This window comes from Sminthopsis crassicaudata, chromosome 2 (genome assembly GCF_048593235.1).
Source record: "Sminthopsis crassicaudata isolate SCR6 chromosome 2, ASM4859323v1, whole genome shotgun sequence".
NCBI classification, from domain to species: Eukaryota; Metazoa; Chordata; class Mammalia; order Dasyuromorphia; family Dasyuridae; genus Sminthopsis; species Sminthopsis crassicaudata.
The window spans coordinates 291,717,779-291,738,825 of NC_133618.1; the positions used below are offsets into that span (position 1 = coordinate 291,717,779).

Genomic DNA, 21,047 nt, shown 5'->3' on the forward strand with positions numbered 1-21,047 from the left:
ATAGGAATAAAAAGAAAAGATTTCCCATGGGGTACAGGATGATTTTTCCAAGTCTTTTGGAGGCATCTCTGTCCTGTCTAAGGAGAACTTCTACATATTTGGAGTCCTGAGAAGAGGATTTTATGACTGGGAATTGAGGACATAGAGGATCCCCATCTACACAGAAATTGAGCCTGACTTCAAGGCATGGGGGATTTGAGGACCTACCATTCATCAGAGAGGCTGGACAACATACCATACAACATACCAGACAACAAGCTGCAATCTTGGTCATTCCCCAGTCCCTTCAATAGAAAGAAGTCTAGAAGCGGTTTTATGTCTTGAAAGCTTAACTTTTAAGATAGATTCAGGTCAGTTTAAATCACAAAGAGAAGGCAGACTGGCACAGATTGGCAGAAAGGAGAGAGGCGTGAAGACACAAAACAGCACAGAAAAGGGAGCTTTAAATCTTAGATGAATAATGTTACCCTAGTTACCCTTTGCACTATTGCGGAGTGCAAATCCCACTTCTGAGAACTCAAAATCCTACACTTAAATAGCTTTACCCACTCACCCAGCATCCGGGAGAGAAGTGGGGACGGGTTTTTACATGCAATTGTCCTCAGGAAAGGATGTGACCCGTTGGGGAGCATCCCCTACGTTTAGGTTCATCCTTTGCCCTCCAGTGAGCAAAGTTAATACATATGGGGAGTACCCTGGAGCTTTGCTTGGTCCCCAACTGTTTTAGGTGAGGAATAGGAATAAAAATATATTGGGGCATGCATTTCTTACCTTTAGTCAAGAAGAAGGCTTAAGGTTTCAAGTACCAAAAGGATATGGCTAATGGAGCAAATGATATGGCACCAGATGATGTGTTTTTAGGAAAAGGGCCAAATTTTGTGCTTCAGTCATGTGCAGAACTCACAGTGGCCATTCTCTTTGGCAAAAGGTAGCTTTATTTAGGAGAAAAGATTACAGATAAAATGAGGGGATACAATAGACCCCATAAATGGTAAATATGAAATAGAGTTGGAGAGCATGTTAGTTAGCAAGAAAGGGGTTTTAGCAATTAATGATGGAAAGGGCAAATTCCCTAGTTACCACACTTAGCTAAGAAAAACAAAATGCCCTTAGTAGGCAGGCTAAATCTTAGAAGGGATTTAGCACCCTAAAAGAGTTGGTTAGCTAAGAAAGAGAAAGACACCACAAGGCATGGTGGAGTTTGAGAGACACCATGCGGGCACAGAGGAGGGTTGAAAGGAAAGACACCATGAGGCAGAGGACCATAGTAAACTGACCCAAGGGATTCACCAAATATGGTGTGGGCCATACGCAGATTTATAGAGGAAATTTACCTCAGGGCCATGACTGGAATTTCTGACAGAATCTAGCTAGGCTGCCCATGACCCCCACAGAGGGGGGCCTCTGGGGTTTGACATACCTTGGATTTCTTGGCTGGACGCAGCAAGGTGGGACTATAGGTAAAACTGATCCCCACCAGTGTTCTTCCCTGTGTGCCTCAGGTCAATACTTCAGTCTTTTTCTGCCAACTGCACTCATCTATCCAGGACCTCACGATTATCAATGAAAACACTTGATTGAGATATAGAAAAATATAGGCATGTTTATTGCAGGGTTAACTTGGCCCTTTCTGCAGCAGGGCTGCCAATGTCTCCTAGTGATGCCCCCAAGCTGCTCCCCACCTGGCCTGTTCCCTGATGATAATAGTTTGAATTTATAATAATAGGTAACATTTATGTAGAGATTTACTAAGTACTTTACAAATATTTTCTTACTTTATCCTCAAGAACCTTTGAAAGGTGATTAGTGTTGTATATTATTCATTATTTTATAGATGAGGAAACAAGCAGAAAAAGATTAAATGACTTGGCCTGGGTCACTGGGTTACTTTCTAATAAAGTTTCTGATTTCTAAAATTATGATTTCAGACAAGGCAACAACAAAAGGATTTTATTAAAGTGAGAAACTACATTTTGTAGAGCTAACATTGGCAATAGTTTTATTTCAATGCTTTCTTTATATTTATACAATATAATAACAAAATATTTAAAGGAAAATCTAAATGATTATAAGGAGAAATTAACAAAAATCTATTAAAATGGAATATTTTGATTTATCTGTCAACCTTACACAAATCTAGTAAAACAAATAAAGAATTAATTACATGAATTTCAGGAAAATTTTACATGATAGGCTCTCATGATTTCCAGAAAGATATATTTTTTTAGCTATGTGTGGCACCTTTACAAAAACTGATAAAGTTTAGGATATAAAAACCTCACAAATGCAAAAAAGAATTGTGTCAAAAATTGAAACATATAAATGACAAACAAGTCTTCAGGAATATTTAAGATTTCTATTAACAAAAAATGAGAAAGAAACCAGATCAATGAATTGGGAATAGAACTATGAGTACCAGAAACCAGCAAATAAAAAAGCCAATTAAATACCAACAATAGAAATCCAGAAAATTAAAGAAGAAATTAATAAAATTAAAACAAAAAACAAGTCCCATTCAGTTAACAAATAAAAGTAGGATCTTTTTTTTATTTTTGGTGGGGGGAAGCAAAATAAACCATTGGCTAATCTGATTAAAAAGAAGAAACAAAGAACTAGTATAAAAAATGAAAACAGAAAATGAAAAAAAAAAGTATGAGAAATTTTTGCCTAACTATATGCTGGCATAATCAACAATAACATATTGAAATTAATGGAACAAGAAACAGGATTTAAATAATTTAAATAATCCAGTTTCTAGGAGTAAATTGAACTCTCAAAGAGAAAAAAAACCAACTCTGTGACCAGAGCACAAATGAATAAGGTAGGAAAAAAGGTTACCCCTTTTTTTCCCTCTCCCATCCCATTTACAAGGAAGTATTATAGTAAAGCAACTTATCCAGTGTATCATCATGGCCATGAGAGCATAGACTCAGAGTCCAGCTGCAGGTAAAGGAGCAAACCCAGGAAGTTCCGCAGAGGGACCTGTCCTAGCAGGGTAACCTGTCCAGCCAAATAACTGCAATTAATGGTGGCAACTTGACATCATAAAAAATACTTATGCCCTATTGTGCTGAAAGTATAAGTTTCCTTGACCACATATGTTTATTAAATATGTGTTACTATTACTACTATATATATGGTCATTCTTCACACTGATTTGTATTTTGGGGGATTCTCTTGTAATTTACATCCAGATTTACAAGAGAAATGTTTTGTTACTACTAGCATGTTATGCCATTTCAATAAACAACCTCTGAACAAATAATACTTCCTGTCCGACTCTTAAAGGTACCTGGAAGGCTTTATGAGTTTAGAATATTTTGAATCTGGGTATCCAGGTGATTTAACCTTAAGAGTCTTCAAAATCTTTCACGTCATTAGGGACAATTTAATGAATTACTTTTCTTGTACCATACAGTTTTAGTGATATTAAATAATTAAAATTCATTTTAGAAGCCTGAATACATTAAGAATCGATTTAATCCATGTAAGTAATTTGTTGAATATATTCCAATTGACATGAAAGAGTTAATGTTGTGGCTAGAGTACTGGATTTGGAATAAGAAAAATCTGAGTTTGAATTCTCCTTACATACTTAATAATTATGTTATCCTTGGCAAATCACTAAGCCTCAGTTTCCTCATCTGTAAAATGGCTATAATGGCATGGAACTATTGGGAGATAAGGCAAGATAAAATGTATAAAACATTTTGTAAACATTAAAGCATTATATCAATCTTAGCCATCATTATTATTGTTGTTGTTATTATAAGAGAAGTCCCTAACAGTTTTTTTTTTTTTTTTTTGAGAAAATCTACTGCAATCCATAATGTTCAAGAAAGCACAAATTTTGAGTGGTATATCAAAGTCAGCATTATTATTGTAATTGCTAATATTTGCTATTCATTAGTTAATAGATGGCATAGTAAAGAGAATGCCAAGCCTGAAGTCAGGGAGACTTGAGTTCAAATTTGGCCTTAGACACTTAACTAGCTGTGTGACCCTGGACAAGTCACTTAACCCTTTTTACCACAGTTTCCTCATCTGTAAAATGGGCTGGAAAAGAAAATGGCAAACCACTCCAGTATATCGCCAAGAAAGCCTCAACCTCAAATAGGGTCATAAAGAGTTGGACACAACTGAAACCATTGAAAAATATCATTAATTCTATAATGAAACTACCACCTTTGTGTAGTTCCAACAAACTAATAAGCCATAGCTTATTTTTTTTTATTTTAGCTATTTTTAGCTATTAGTGGGGTAAAGATCCTGACTTTCTTCTTTAAAAGCTGTTTGAAAATAGAATAATTCATTTTCAGTAGAAACATGCCTAACTTCATATAGGATTATTTGTCATGAGAATTTTTCTTTATTAATTAAAATATAAAGGGTTAAATTTGTTTTTAAATAACTTGGCTTAAGTTTCACAGATATCATTAAATTATGCAGTATTTAAAAAGTGTGACCTTGAAATTTATTCATAGTCTAATATATTTAAAATTTGCCTTTTTTTCATAAGTTCTGGTCAAGATGTCCAAGGAACAAGTGTGGTTGCAAATCTTCCCTTCCTGATGCGACAGAACCCTGCAGAGACACTTCGAAGGGTTTTACCAAAAGTCAGAGTAAGTTGGTATGAAATAAGTTTTGAATTTATCTTCCCTCCCCCAGTAAAAGTACTATGATATCAGTCTTAATATAATAGCTATCTAGATTGAATGAATATCTGTTTGAATCAGTAAGTACATTGCTTTATGGAAATTTCAGTGTTTCTTTAAATTGTTCTTTTGCCTCTGATGAAGTCTAGGAAATAATTTTGTTGAATGCTATGAAGATATTTATTTTTTAAAAAGTGATATTTATGTTAACATTTGCTTTCTTCTCCCAATGTGTGGTATTCTTTAATTTTATTAATCAATAATATTATACTGAGAACTGCCATTTCTTTGGTTGTAATTATATCTTCATTTGGCATATGCTAATATAGGTAAGCATTCTATTTTTATAAATAAATCTTATTTATTATGGTAAATCTTATTTATTCTGGTTTACTTGGTATTCTTTTGATTGGAAATATCTATTTACCTATGCTTACAAGCTTTTGTAGTATTACATAGCTGATTTTCATAATTATGACCTAAAAACATCCAAGATCCTGACATACCTTCAGAATCATCAAATAAAGATCATTATGTTTACTATATTTCAGTGTTGTGTATTTTATTATAATTTTCTAAACTTGATAATTTACGTATGATAAAATGACAGCTTAGTCACTAAAATATTTTAGCAGCAAAATCCGTTGAGATTTCTTTGGTTTGTAAAAATAGATATTCTATATCTATTATCTAAATATTATATTCATATATAATAAAAATGGAGACTTTTGTTAACCAAAATATTTAGAAAGGGACAAATGCAAATTGTATAACCATGCTGAATTATAAAGAGATTAATCTGTTTTCCTGAATTATATTTTCTATAATTTTACAAATTTTTCATTGGCAAAATGGGGGAGAATATGGCACTTGGTTATTTGGGATTATTTAGGGAAACATGACTTAAGGCAGAGGTTAATTGGACAACCTCTAGAGATCCATTGCAAAAAGGTATCATAAGAAGTGGTTTATCAGTGTATATTTAATAAAGGTACTTTAGTGATAACCTCTCTAAGATGTATGAAGAACTTCTACTTCAATACAAAATCTATATTGGTAGTGGATGACTCCATCCACTGATCTAGATCACAATCTTTTTATGATGTTATAGATAATTAAGGGACATTTCCAAAAAAAAATGATTCACCCTGTGGTTAATCTTTGATGAGCCTCATCTTTGATGAGCCTCTGTCTAACCCTCTTGTCTAAACTTGGCTCTTAGACAATAGATATTCAGAGTTTTTAAGTGTTTCTTGCTTGGAATATGAACTATCAGGATTTGTATTCTGCTAACTGCCATAGCTTTTGAGAATTCATTGTTATACTTAGATCATGAAGGAGGCATTGGAGAATAATTTTAGTGAAAGATAAAAAATTTTGTTTCATTAACAGGATTATATAGACTAAGTTTCAGAGAAGGTACAAATCTTCCCTACTAGAGAAGTTCCTCATTAAAAACCTCCCTACACTAATGAGGGTTTGGTTTAAAAAAATTAAAATGAATCAAATTCTCTTATAAATTTTATCATTTCAGAAGATATATTAAGATTCTAATTCTTAAGTAGCTTTAAAAACAGCAATCAGGATTTTATTATTATTTTAAATTGATAAGTGAATTGAATCAAACCATAATTATTTAACTTCTAAGTGAATAAATTCATTTATTCATTCAACAGAATTTACTTGGTTTTTAGTTACCCAACTCTTAAGTACTACACTGTAGGGAATACCAGAGATAGAGATTAACCCTGAACTCTGAATGCTTTACCCTATCGTGTATTACATTGCCACTTTCACAGTCTCAAAAGTATAAGGAAATTTAATGGACTGAAACGATAAAAAAGCAATAATGCATATAGCATTTATTATAATTCTTATCGTTTCCATTTGATTTCTACTAGGATCCTTATTGTAAGGAAGAAAGCCACTTTAAAAAAAAATCTCATTTGTATTTATTTTGTTAAGGTTAATAATATTAGAGGGCAGATTACACTTCTACTTTCTGTGGTTTTGTATAACTTCTATGACTTAATTATTTCTAGATAACACAAATATGCCAGTTATAAGTCAATTTGATCATATTGATTTTTTTAGTTTAACTTTTGGTATAAATTTAAGCAGAAACATATAGTTATGATAATATCTTTGTGAGTACAGGTATTTTTTCTAAAAGAAAAAAACTTGGGAATTTCATTTAAAAAAAAGAATTTAGCTGTGTGAATTACAAAGTAACAATCAACTTCTATTTTTTAGCCAGATCTTTATTGCATAAAGCATAACAATAAAATATTTTGCTCATTATCATGAATATCATATTAAAATGATGCTAAAAGTTTTCATTGCTCCTGTCTATTCAGTACTTGAGTTCTGAATAACCATGAAGGATCTTATTATTATTATCATTATTATGTACCATTTTGGTAGATTTTACCTACATAGAATTCTATGATACCTATTTTGGTGTGGCATTTTTGTGAAATTGGTTGCTATGATCTCAATTACAGATGAAAAAAAAAATTAGTGACAAATAATGCTAAGAGCTTTTATTTCAAATAGGGCAAGAAGAAGGCATTAACTTTAAATCCATTAAAATTACTTGATGTTAAATGGTCTTCCTTTATCTCTTCTCTCTTCCTATAATCCATTCTCTTTACAATTTCCCAAATGATATTCCTGAAGCTCAATTCTCCATCACTCTATTCTTAAGAAGCTTCAGTGGCTCCTTATCTTTAGGATAAAATATTCTTGGTTTTAACATTTAAAGCCCTTACAAATTTAGATATGGTCTACCTTTCCATCTTGAGTGTGCATTCTTTCTTATACATTCCCTTCTCCATATATACATATCTCCTAGTTATGACCCATACAAGAACTCTTGCCTTCATGCAGGTGGTTCATAAGTCCTCCCTGTTCCTCTTGGAAACCCTAGCTCCCTTCAAGATTCATCTCAAAGATCACCTTCTTCAAGGAACACCTTTTTTGCCTTTATTTTTTATCATGCATCCCCATTAAATTGTTCTATAGATAGCCCATATCTACTTATATATTAAAATGTTATCTCCCCCTTAGCAGAAAGCCAGCTTCTTGATGGCATATTAGTATCTCATTATATTCCCAGTTTTTGGCAGATACTAGGTGAAGGGAGGGAAACTGAAAAGAAGGGAATAAGCATTTATATAGCTACTACTATGTACTACCTGTTAAGTGCTTTTTGCAAATATTATCTGATTTGATCCTTTCACGGTAAATGCTGCTATTCTTTCCATTTTATATGTAAGGAAATAGAGGGAAACAGAGGCTAAATGACTTGCCCTGAGTGACACAACTGGTGTCTGAGGCCAAATTTGAGCTCAGGTCTTCCTCAATCCATGAAATGGTAGTAGTACATACTTAGTAAAAGTTTAGTGATTAATTAATTTGTTGACTGGGTTGGATTTAATGTTTGTGCCTGAGTTATGTAGTAAAGTCCATGAAATACAAAGATTTTTATAAAATCTTGATAGATTTTGCACTTTATACTATGCTGTTATTATCTCATAAAATAATAGAAGTAGAAAAAAGATTTTTATAGATATTGATCAAGTGGTTGAAATAATAGATTATACACAAAGCATGAAATATTAGAAGGCCTAAGAAAAGATTTGTTTTTATAGCAAGTTTGGTAAAAAGATCATCTATGGAAGATAAAAAGTTTGCATGAATATTTGGTGAAGAGAGTATCCACATTGATGAAATCAAAGATCCATTAAAGAATCCATATATTGAAGGGAATTATAGTCTGAAGAACTTTGAATAGTATATTGATTATTTTATTGCTATAGTGTAGAAAATGTCAAGTGTCAGCATAGATAATCCTGATTAGGGAGTATTTGTATTTAAAGACTATATAATCAAGAATCCTAAGTGACAGCTTGGAAGACCTAGTATGCCTTGGATTTAAAAATATTTTTTATTTTCCTTCTGCTTTTTTTGAGTGTGAGTATACATAAATTTAGCCATAATAAAGGCCAGAAGTAGAAATACTTATAGATTTCATTTACATAATATTGATTTGTATTTACAGAAAAATAATTAGGAACATTTAAGTAAAGAATAAAATATGTGTTAATTTATTATGTAATAAATTAGACTGAGATTAAAGAAAGTGAACTAATTAATCTCCAAATTCTGAAAATAATTAGGAAAATTTTGAGTAGATATTGAATTATGCATGCCCTTATTATTTCTTCAAGCAATATGACATTTTAAAAATGTTTTATCTCTACCTCAATGACTAGTGCAATAAGTGTGGGTAGTATCAAGAGAGGTTGAGATATTTTTTCTGAGTAGTATGTATGTAAGACTGTGCGCTGTTTTGATGACAGAAAAAAAGGGAAAAGGAGATACTAAAAATTACCATTTTTAGCCTGTCTACATATGTTGCCATTTTAAAAGTAAGACTTTTGTCTAATGACTAACATAGACATATGACTGAAAGAACTTAGGTATACATTTTTATGTTCTTGAGAAAGGGTAGCCCACAGTTTTTCTTGGAGAAGTAAATATATAATTTTATGGAATTGATTGTCATAACTATGAGACATTTGGTTTATCTTGTATGCAAAAAAAAAAAAGACTAGCATGAAGATAATTACAATATATGCATTAATGTCTGCTTTAGAGGTTGAAGAAATAGAGGAACTCTAAAAAGAAATAGCTAAGATGTTTACACTAAACATTTCATAGAGGTGGGTTTAGATGAGAGTGATGAAAATACATTAGAAAATGTTTTAGGATTAAGAAATAAAAGTGGCTAACAATTTATAGATAAGAACTATATGCATGTCCTTTTAATAACATGTTATAGCTCCCTTCTCAGAATAATATTTTTAGTGCATAAAATATGTAGAATTAAAAAAAATTGTTATATTGAAATAGTTATTGAATTTTTAAAAAAGTTTGTAAACCCTAAGTTAAAATTTTCTGCATACATATAATGAAAACTGTCTTCAAGAAGAGCTTTAGGAAGTACTTAATGTCTTGAGCACTGAATAGTTTTATTTTTAAAAATAAAATAAATGTATTCTAACAGAATTTTCTGATTTTTTGAAATTTAATTTCATTTTATCTATTTCTATTATATTTTAAGTTTCAGTCTCTCTGTCTCTCTCCCCACATCATACTGGCAAAGATAACTATTTGATATTTAACACACATATATATATAGAAAATTCATCAATTCTTTTTCTGGAGTTAGTAGCATCTTCTTTCATAGGTTCTTTGTAGATGATTGAGTATGATACTCTGAATAACTTAGTCATTCACAGTTATTCTTCAATATTGCCATTAACGTATGCAACATTTTCTTGATTCTGCTCATTTTGCCATTCATTATTTCATGCAAGTCTTTTCATGTTTTTTTTTAAACTAACATTCTCATCATCATCAGTATTCTTACAAAAGAGTATTATTCTACACAATTTGTTTAGCCATTGCCAAATTGATGGGCATCCCCTCAATTTCCAGTTCTTGCCATTACAAAGAACTGCTATAAATATTTTAAGACATATGTTTTTTTTTTCAATTTTGCTCTGATCACCTTGAGTAACAAACTAAATAGTGGTACTGTTGAGTCAAAAGGTTATATACACAGTTTTATAACTCATTGGACGTAGTTCCAGATTTTTTTCCAAAGTGTTTGGATCAGTTCATTATACCACCAGTAGTGCATTGGTAGTCCCAATTTTTTTATATCCTCTCCAACATTTTTTCATTTTCTCTTCTATGATTTAGTCAATCTGATAGGTGTGAGATTATATCTTTTTTAAATTTTAATTTGCATTTCTCTAGTCAATAATGATTTAGAGCTTATTTTCATATGATTACATATAGTTTTGATTTCCTCATCTGAAAACTGCCTGTTTGTATCCTTTGACCTTTATCAACTGGGAAATAATTCATATTCTTATAAATTTGACTCAATTTCTATATTTGATAAATAAGACTTTTATATGAGAAACTGTCAATAAATATTTTCTCCAATTTTCTGCTTTCTAATCTTGGTTTAATTTATACAAAACCTCTTGACTTTAATGTATTCAAAATTATCTCACAGTACACTCTATATCTTGTTTATTCATAAATCATTCTCTTATCCATAAGTCTAATAAGTAATAGTGTTTCATGTTCTTTAAATTTTCTTTTGTCTCCCTTTATATCAAGATCATGTTTACATTTCAAACCTTGTTTTGTTATATGGTAGAAGATATTGGTCTGTATCCAAGTTCTCCCAGACTGCTTTCAAATTTTCCCAACACTTCTTACGAAATAGTGAATTCTTTTCCCAAAAACTTAAATTTTTATATTTGTACTATTATGTATTATATGTCTACTCTGTTCTACTAATTTACCTTTGTATTTTTTAGCCAGTACCAGATAGTTTTGGTTACTGCCAAATAATTGATGCCTTATAATTTAAGATCTGGTACCGCTAAACTTCCTTCCTTTAATTTTTTTTTTAATTGATTCCTTTGATTTCTTGACCTTTTGTCCTTCCACTTGAATTTTGTTATTTTTTCTAGCTCAATAAAATAATTTTTTGGAAATTTTATTAAGATGTTTATATAGATTTGTTTAGATAGAATTATCAGCTTTATTACATTGACTCTGCCCATCCCTGAATTAATATTTCTCCAATTATTTAAATCTGATTTTATTTATATGAAAAATATTTTATAATTATTTTCATGTAGTTCCTAGGTATGTGCTTAGCAGATGTGCTTCCTGGTATTTTATACTATTAACAGCTATTTTACTTTATTTTATTTTAGTTCAGTTTAGCTTTTAAAATTTATAAGACTTTGTGTTCCAATTTTTTTCCCTTCCTCCTCCTCTCCCAAAGCAGCAAGCAATCTTGTATAAATAATATATGTACAATCATATTAAACGTTTTTAAATGAGTCGTGTTGTGAAATAAGAATCAGAACAAAAAGGGAAACGCCACAAGAAAGAAAGAAAAGTTGAACTAGTATATGCTTCAATCTTCAGATTGCTTCAGAATGCTTCAATTCAGACTCCATGGTTTTTTCTCTGGATATAGATAGCTCTTTCCATTATGAGTCTTTTTGAATTATCCTGAATCATTGCATTGCTGAGAAGATCTAAGTCTATCATAGTTGCTTCTCACATAATCTTGCTGTTGGTGTATACATTGTTCTCCTGGTTCTACTTACTTCAGTAAGCATCAGTTCATGTAAGTCTTTCCAGATTTTTAAAAAATCCACCAGTTCATCATTTCTTGTAATACACTAGTATTCTATTACATTCAAATACCACAACTTATTCAGCCATTCCCCAAATGATGGAGAATTCTCCAATTTTCTTCTCAATTTCAAATTCTTTGCCACCACAAAAAAAGCTTTAAGTTGCTCTCCAGAATGGTTAGATCAGTTCACGGCTCTTTCAACAATGCATTTATGTTCCAATTTCCCCACATCTTTAGCATTTATCATTTTCCTTTTCTTTAATTTTAGCTGATTTGATAGGTATGAGGTGGTACCTCAGAGTTGTTTTAATTTGCATTTCTCTAGTCTGTAGTGATTTAAGGCATTTTTTTCACATGATTAAAGATGTAATTTCTTCATTTGAAAACTGCCTGTTCATATTCTTTGACTGTTTATCCACTGGGGATGTTACAGCTATTTTAAGTGGGCTTATAGGATTTTGTTGTTGAGATACAGAAATGTTGATGATTTACATAGGCTTTTTATATCTTACTTTTTTGCTACAGTTTCACCTAATTGTTTCACCTAACTTTTTAGTTGAATTTCTAGAATCATCATATTGTCTACAAAGAGATAGCTTTATTACCTCATTGCTCATTCTTATTCCTTCAATTTCTTTTTTTTCTCTTATTGCTACTGCTAGCATTTCTAGTACAGTATTGAAAGATATTGTTGATAAGAGCACCCTTGTTTCACTCCTTGTCCTATTGGGAAAGCTTCTGGATTATCTCCATTATAAATAATAGTTATAAAGTAGATAATTTTATTTTAAGGAAAAATCCATTTTTACTTATGCTTTCAAGTGTTTTAATAGAAATGTATATGGCATTTTATTAAAAAGCTTTTTCTGTATCAATAGACTCATTTGATTTTTGTTACTTTTCTTATTGATGTGGTTAATTATGTTAATGATTTTCTTTTGGTTAAATATTCCTGTATTCTTGGTATAAATCCCATTTTGGTCACAATATATTTAGGATTTTTGAAACTAGCACAGGCATAGTAGGTATTTGATAATTTTCTTTGTATATTTAATATTACTTTGTTGATAGAAAAGAAATTAAGTGGTGCCAACATAGAAAACAGTAACATTAGAAAGAAGAAATAGACAAGCTGTAACAGGAGAGAAGACAAATAAGGATTATTATTAATATTGAAGTGTAGTAAGATCACAATTTTTAAAAAAATCTATAAGAATGCAGTGTAATAAGTACATATTAAATATTATGCCTTGTTTGATAATGATCAGAAAGCCATTGAATAAAATTCTTTATTGCTGCTTCTTTTAAGAAATCTTGTATCTTAAATATCACACAAAATGCTATTAGAAGAGGACCTGTTAACATTTTATTCTAATGAACTAAATGATTTTTATTATAACAAACATAAAATATAATAGTATCTTAAATTCTCTGAAGCTTTCAGTCAATTATATTATTGTAAAGATGTAGCCTGCTATTCAGACTTTTTTGTTTTTTCCCCATATTTTCATTAGGGATGCCTTCAATAAATATGTAGACTATTCTAAAGAAGATTATATAGAAATAGTTAAGTAGGTAAGACAATTGGTAGTTATTTATTTTTACTTTCTTGGTCAGATTTTATTTTGTCAATAATATTCTGTCATATGATGTCCCTCCCCCTTTCAGATATCCTGAAAATTAATCCCTTAATGTTTTGAAAGTTAAGATATTGATAGGAGGGTAGACATTATTAGTGTTTATTTGGATTAATCCAGTTGCTTTCCCCATCTTTATTATCTTTATTGCAATTTCTACCATACCATATTTTTATTTTTCCTGAGTTCCTGAAATCATGCAGGAGTCAACTGTCTCACTCTCGTCAGATCATTGTCATGCTGGATCAATTATCAAAATTTCTTTTTTTTTTAAATTTTAATAGTTTTTATTTACCAGATATATGCATGGGTAATTTTACAACATTGACAATTGCCAAACCCCTGTTCTAACTATTCCCCTCCTTCTCCCCCCACCAAATGGCAGGTTGACCAATACATATTAAATATGTTAAAGTATAAGTTAAATACAATATATGTATACATGTCCATATAGTTATTTTGCTGTACAAAAAGAATTGGACTTTTAAATAGTGTACAATTAGCCTGTGAAGGAAATCCAAAATGCAGGCGGACAAAATTAGAGGGATTGGGAATTCTATGTAGTGGTTCATAGTCATCTCCCAGAGCTCTTTCCCTGGGTGTAACTGGTTCAATTCATTACTGCTCTATTGGAACTGATTTGATTCATCTCATTGTTGAAGAGAGTCATGTCCATCAGAATTGATCATCATATATTATTGTTGTTGAAGTATATAATGATCTCCTGGTCCTGCTCATTTCACTCAGTATCAGATCATGTAAGTCTCTCCAGGTCTTTCTGAAATCATCCTGTTGGTCATTTCTTACAGAATAATAATATTCCATAATATTCATATACCACAATTTATTCAGTCATTCTCCAATTGATGGGCATCCACTCAGTCTCCAGTTTCTGGCCACTACAAAGAGGGCTGCCACAAACATTCTTGCACATGTGGGTCCCTTTCCCTTTTTTTAAGATCTCTTTGGGATATATAAACCCAGAAGTAAGACTGCTGGATCAAAGGATATGCACATTTTGATAACTTTTTGAGCATAATTCCAAATCACTCTCCAGGATGGCTGGATGTATTCACAATTCCACCAACAATGTATCAGTGTCCCTGTTTTCCCACATCCCCTCCAACATTCTGCATTATCTTTCCCTGTCAATTACCAAAATTTCTAATAAAATAGAAGAAAAATAACAAAAATGAAATAGTCTCTGCCCTCAAAGAACTTAATGAGTGCCTGGGAGAAATACAACATACATGTGTGTGTGTGTGTGTACACACATATATATGTATACATATGTATCAAGCATGTACAAAGTAATAAAAAGTAATTTGAAAAGGGAGAGGATTCTAATTCTATCTAATATCTAGCCTAATCATTTACTTTCTTTGGCCTTCATTGTTCTCAGAGTTTTCAAGATGAGTCAGTCCTTTAGAATCCTTTATCTAGACAACACTAGACTCCAAAGCCCTTCCCTTCACTTCCATCTCCATCCACATCATAATCCAGTTTAGCCAGTCTTCACCTCCAGGGCCTAGGCAGCAAGAGCATGTTGCTTATACTCTTCTCTACTTCAGTTCCTTTTTTCCCCCTACTATGCTTTTTACATTTTTTCTCAGAGAAAAATGACTAAAAGATATAATGATCCTCTGCCAGCAAACTTCTTTTACAATTCCTATAACTGTGTAGGCCAAAGCACCCTTCCCTTGTCACAACACCCCAGATTTATTTTATCTCCTTAATAGAACATCAGCTTCTTGAGGACAGGGACAAAAGTCCACTTGTATTCCAGAACCTAGCATAGGGTGATACATTGTGAATATTTAATAATACTTATTGTTTTATCTTCAATCGTTTCATATTATAAAATTTACAGTGATATAGGAAGCCCTAATCCACCATGTATGTTAGATCTAATTTCCATTCAGAACAATCACCATAAAAATAGATCTGATATAGTGATATTTTGAATTTAAATGAAAATAGTTGAAATAACTGAAGCCAATGTCATAGATACAAATGATTTTTAATTATTGTGATAATAATTTCTTAATATTTTTAACCCATACCACTATGACAAGATAGATTTTAGACAATTCATTTGATTTGCCTCTGTAAAAACAGCAGCAACAAAATAACAGAAAAAAATTTACAGAAATTAATGCAGACTTTCAATTGTCACCAAGTGTTGCTATTGCACTAAGTCAGTACAAAAAAGCTCTTGATTTACTATGGATAGCCCACCAGGAGTATAAAAGCAAGGCTCTATCAATTTTGGGAATATTTGTGGGCACTGTCCCCATTTTAGGATGCTCAGGTCCTTGTTGGGTCTTTTTACTGATTGTTATTTTCAAACTGATGAACAGCAAGGATTTGGTAATTTCATATGTTGCTCTAGTGTTCTCAAAATCTCTGAAGGCACTTGGGATCTTCAGATTGTCCTCTGAGAACTTTTTTTATACTATCAGCAGAGAAGAGGGAGAGGACAGAGATGTGTCCAGAAGTCTTCAGAAACTCTGCATTCTTAATCACCAGATTGCTAAACTACTAGTGCAGCAAGCAATTTATGACAAACTATCTTGCAAATCATGAGACATTTCTCATTATCAAAGTCACTGTTTACAAAAATCTTTGTGTGCAACTCTGAAAAAATTCTGAAATTCCTTCATTTAGTTTCAGGTGGAAGAGAATAGCTTTTGATCCAAATCAGTTACTGATGAGAGAAAGAGACAGAGAAAGTCAGAGAGACAGACAGAGAGAAGAAAGAGAGAAAAATCTGAGAGACAGACAGACACAAAGAAAGAGACAAAGACAGATAGGAGAGAGAGACAGAGACAGAGAGAAGGGGGTAAGGAAGGGAGAAATTGTATGCATTAACAATTTCTTCAAAAGGTCCAATGCAAACAGAAGCTAACCCTTACTGTTGAAGGTCTCAAAGCAATTTCTTCAAAAGGTCCAATGCAAACAGAAGCTAGCCCTTACTGTTGAAGGTCTCAAAGCACCACCTAAATATTTAGTTTTTATGAACTTCTTAACTTTTTTCTACTCTTCCTAAGATATTACACATCTCCCATCTTGCTACTTTATTCACAGGACCTTTTATTTAAGTCTTTGAGTCTTTTGAGTATAGATAAAAAAGAAAAATGGACACAAAAGACTATTCTACAAAGGAACAAAGAAATTTTTAAAGGTACTCTCTTGTGTTACATGTGAATTGCCAGGGAATAATACAAGTGTGAAAGAATTGAAAGAAAAATGAAAGAAAATGAGGAAATTCTCATATACTCCTACTATGAAGTACCGTAAGAACAAGTGCTGTCTGTAGTTATCCTTGTTATTTCCATTACATCTAGCTCATACCCTCTGTATACAAATGCATTTAATAAATGTTTGTTGTCAGCCAAGTAAATGATCATGGCTATTGTTGTCTCTAGAGCAGGCTTCATAAAATTGGAAGATAGAGATCATTGTGTCCTAACTTTATTTTTTTGATGATTTTTTTTTTAAATAGAGAGAGGTTGTTAGTTGATTGCATGCCGAGAAGTTGTATAACTAAGGTGATACAGCTGATTAAAGACAAAACTAAAATTAAAACCTAGTTCTCTTAGGTTTTCATCCAATATTAAATTATTATTCTTTTAAGTGTTCATTCCTAAAAATATTTTTTAAATTGTTTTTATACTAGGAAATTTTAGAATATATTTGAAATACAACAAAATGATAAATAAATACAAGTACAGATAATAAAGTAAATATTATACAGTAAATAAAGTACAGATTTCTACATATTTCCATATTTATGTTCTTTGAATTTTAGATACTTGGGAATAATTATTCTGAATGTGATATTTAATATGTGTTGTAAGCTTTTTTATTTATCATTTTGTGTATTGGCTAAAAAAATTAATGATTCATATTTTTATTCATTCAAAAAGCTCCTCTTGGGTTTTTCTCCATCACCATTTTGGAATTATGATAGGGGGATGGGTGATATGGAAGAATTAGTAGTGCATATTATAATACTTGACTCAATCAAAACTAGAAAATTAGTTCAAGGGCAGGGTTTGGGGATTTTAGTTCTTTCATGTAACACAAAACCCCAAGTGTAGCATTGGGTTTACATGATAGGTAGTTGATAAATTAATTGTTGAATGAAAGTAATGCAATGTCTCTAATGTTATTCTGGTTACAAAATATATTCTACAGATATAATCACTTAAAAGGCTTCATGAATCTTCATAATGAACAAAATATTGATTTAAAGATAATTTGTGCATGTAACTCAAGCAAGCACTAAGCTTTTAATTGTCTCTAATTTCCTCTTTGATTTTCAAGTTCTTTTAAAATGAATGTGATTGATGTGACAAGTCAGTAATGGGAGGAAAAGAAGAGAATGGAATTGCCATATTTTTTAAGGGACCTCAATAGATATTCTGATTATATTGTTTATCACTTCTTTTCAAAAATGTTATGATTTCAAAGTGAAATAATTTTATTCTACATTATTTTTCAATAGTTATTAAAATTCCAAGACTTAGATCCTTCGAAAATTATCTCTGAAATTAAATATATAGAGTATACTGTTATTGGAATTAAGGTTTTTAAGGCCGTGATAATTCATGTTTATGTTTGTTATAAGGACTATCCTGACTGTAGTAAACCATAGGTTCCATGGATAAAGGACTATGTGTGGTGAGACTTGACTTTAGAACTTATTTGCTCTTTTCAGGTATCATTGTGACTAACCTTTATACAATCCTCCTTCTATACTTCTTCTATACTTTATATTCACTGAGGCCTTGGGATCAGAGATTTGGTTTTCATTTCAAACTTAAAGTTTTTTTTTTTTTCATAATTATCTAACAATCTTATTTTAAAAAGCTGAGTGATCCTGATTGATATAAAAGCTATTTCATTGGAGATTGTTGTGTTTCTGCAAGCCATCAATAGTATTTGTTATTCAATATACTTTTTTAGTTGGACCTAAAGGACCATTCATGCTGCTTGAAAATGAAATCAGAATTTAATTTAATCACTTCTATGTTTAATTGTTACTTATTAATACATATTCCTTTTTTTTTTTTTTTTGAATATGGACTTTTTCTGTTTGCTTGGAACAGTAAATCATGATTTGGTTTGATAATATGGCCTATTTCCAAATGGTCTATGTTTGTGAAATTGAAATGGAGATACCAGCCACACTTTTATGTAAAAGGAACAATTCAATTCTCAATTTAGGCATCAAGGCATGCATTTAAGCAATAGAGGAATTTACTTTTCAGTGTCTTCTGAGTTCCATGAGGAGGCACACTTATTTGTCCAGAGAATGTGGATCTCACATATGTTTATCCAGAGTTTGTGGCTCTGTGGAGGAGAACACTCATTTGGAGCTGTTCTTTTAATTGGTAAGTATTGAATTTTAATTTTCATTATTTTTCAAAGAATGTTAGCATAGAAATCAGTTGCTTTTTCAGTAGTGATACAATCTCTTAGTCTGTGCTGGTTTCTTAACAGTGGACAGCCCCAGATGTTGAAGTCAGCACAGCAAGAGACAAATCCAAATCCAGATAACTCTTGAGGATTTTTCGAAAATTAAACCAAATTAGGTGGGGGAGTGTTTCCTCAGGCGAATCAAGACTAAGATACCCAGTATGAAGATATGAAGTTGGAAAGCTTCAGACTTTCTTCCTTTACATAAAGTTTGCATAAGTATGAAACCCAAGAATTTTTTCATTACCTTCTAATGGGGACAGATTTACAACTCTTGGAAGTTACAACAGCAGACCATAATGAACTAGACTCTACATTGTAGCCATTATTCCTTATTTTAGCACTGCATTTTAAAGTCTTTCTATTTAAAAAAAAATAGTTTTGTCTTCTGAGTTCTATAAGTGATGTATTTATCTGGCCATACTAATTTAATCCGTCCATCATTGTCAGTCCAAAGTAATGTTTGCTGTTAAAACAGTGAAGGGGACTTACACTTAATTAGTTGCACCTTGTACTTTAAATCATACACCTATCCCTTGTAGGTGTTCTTTGTGGCCTAGAACATTCAAAGGGCTTTAATAACTACTTAGTGAAATTGGTTTTGTTTTTGTTGTTGATTTTTTTTTTTTAAACCAACCACTTATGGCCAAAGACTTTTGGGTTTTGTTTGGTAGGGTTTGTTTGTTTGTTTAATAGTAGTTTGTCTGGTTTTCTGGGAATGTAGTATACAAAAGCTTCTGTAAAAATTTCCCATAGCTCCTTTATCTCTTTAGAGGATACTTCTAGATTTCTAATATTACCATTTGGGGCGATATGGGAAAGTGGATCTGATTTTATTGCTCTCACTTTAGCCAAAAATGAAATATTTTTCTTGGGTAATTAGTTATTATAGCTATAAAGAAAAAAAAATCACAGTTTTAATTATCATTTGGATTTGGGTTTTTTTAATGTAGTAAATAACAGAAAGTAAATATAAGTTAAATAGTCTATACCATAGGCTCAGTATGGTTTCCCAGGGAAATTGGGAATAGAACTTATATAACAAAAGGTGCAGATTCTAGAAAATAATAGTTTTAAAAAACAGTTATGGTAAAAATTACTTAGGTTATTTTGGGGTACAATTACTGACCATAGGAATGTCTGATTTTTTTCCTTTAATATGAGGAATTATTTTTGCAATAGCTTTTTAAAAAATAAATCCACAAATATTTATTTTTACTATACTAAACGTTTTGATAGGTACTATGATATTCACCTAAGTGTCCTTTCAAATCATTCTTGATTTATATAGAGTTGTATAATAAATGTTCAATGAGAAATACAGAAACATTGGCCCCACATAGACAAGATCCTATGTTAAATCATCAGAATAATTGCATGAATTCTGAAGGAACATCTAATAGTTTCCTGGTGGGGTGGTGGGGTTATGGTAAGGGAAGTGAGTACATATTTCTTTCTGTTTCAAGAAGCATGACCTAGTATATAGATTATTAGATGTAAGGAAAATCTGGGTTCAAATTCTGCCTCTCAGACTTATTAGTTGTGGCACACCATGGGTAAATCCCTTAAACTCTGAGCCTCAGTTTCCTTATTTGTAAAATGAAGAGACTGCACTCAATTTCTAAAGTTTCTTCTACTTCTGAATCTATGAACATATGATTGTACATTAGGCTACATGTTTTTTCCTCAATCTACTTTTCCCTTTCCCAATCTTCAGTGTAAAAGAAAATTTTTGCAGAGGTCATAGTTTTAAAGTACAGCTTCAAGACATTTGAGGAAAGCATGGATGAAAAGCTAAGAGAACATTTGATAAATATTTAAAGTGAAAGAGTGAGTTAAGATACACACACATTGCTAAAATATTTTGGCCTTTGGAATATAATGTTAATAGAGTGTATTATAAAAGTATCATCTAAAATGTCCAAACACTTCTCTAGATATTAATTTTTAAATTAAAATTTAGTTGGTTATAACTAAAAACAGTCAATTTTAAATTTTTTTTTTTTTTTTTTTTGTAACTCTGATTTT

At 31.3% G+C, this 21,047-nt stretch overlaps 1 protein-coding gene across 5 annotated transcripts in view; it reads left to right on the forward strand.

Moving 5' to 3' along the window:
- PPP4R4 (protein phosphatase 4 regulatory subunit 4) overlaps positions 1 to 21,047 on the forward strand; it is a 126,155-nt gene that overhangs the window by 44,352 nt on the left and 60,756 nt on the right. For 3 of the 5 annotated variants that reach the window (XM_074289705.1, XM_074289706.1, XM_074289709.1), the window contains one exon: positions 4,520 to 4,622. In XM_074289705.1, the coding sequence (XP_074145806.1) occupies positions 4,520 to 4,622 (103 nt within the window). Of the gene's footprint in view, positions 1 to 4,519; positions 4,631 to 18,825; positions 18,935 to 21,047 lie in introns of those variants that run through there. The other 2 variants (XM_074289707.1, XM_074289708.1) reach the window with 2 other exon arrangements.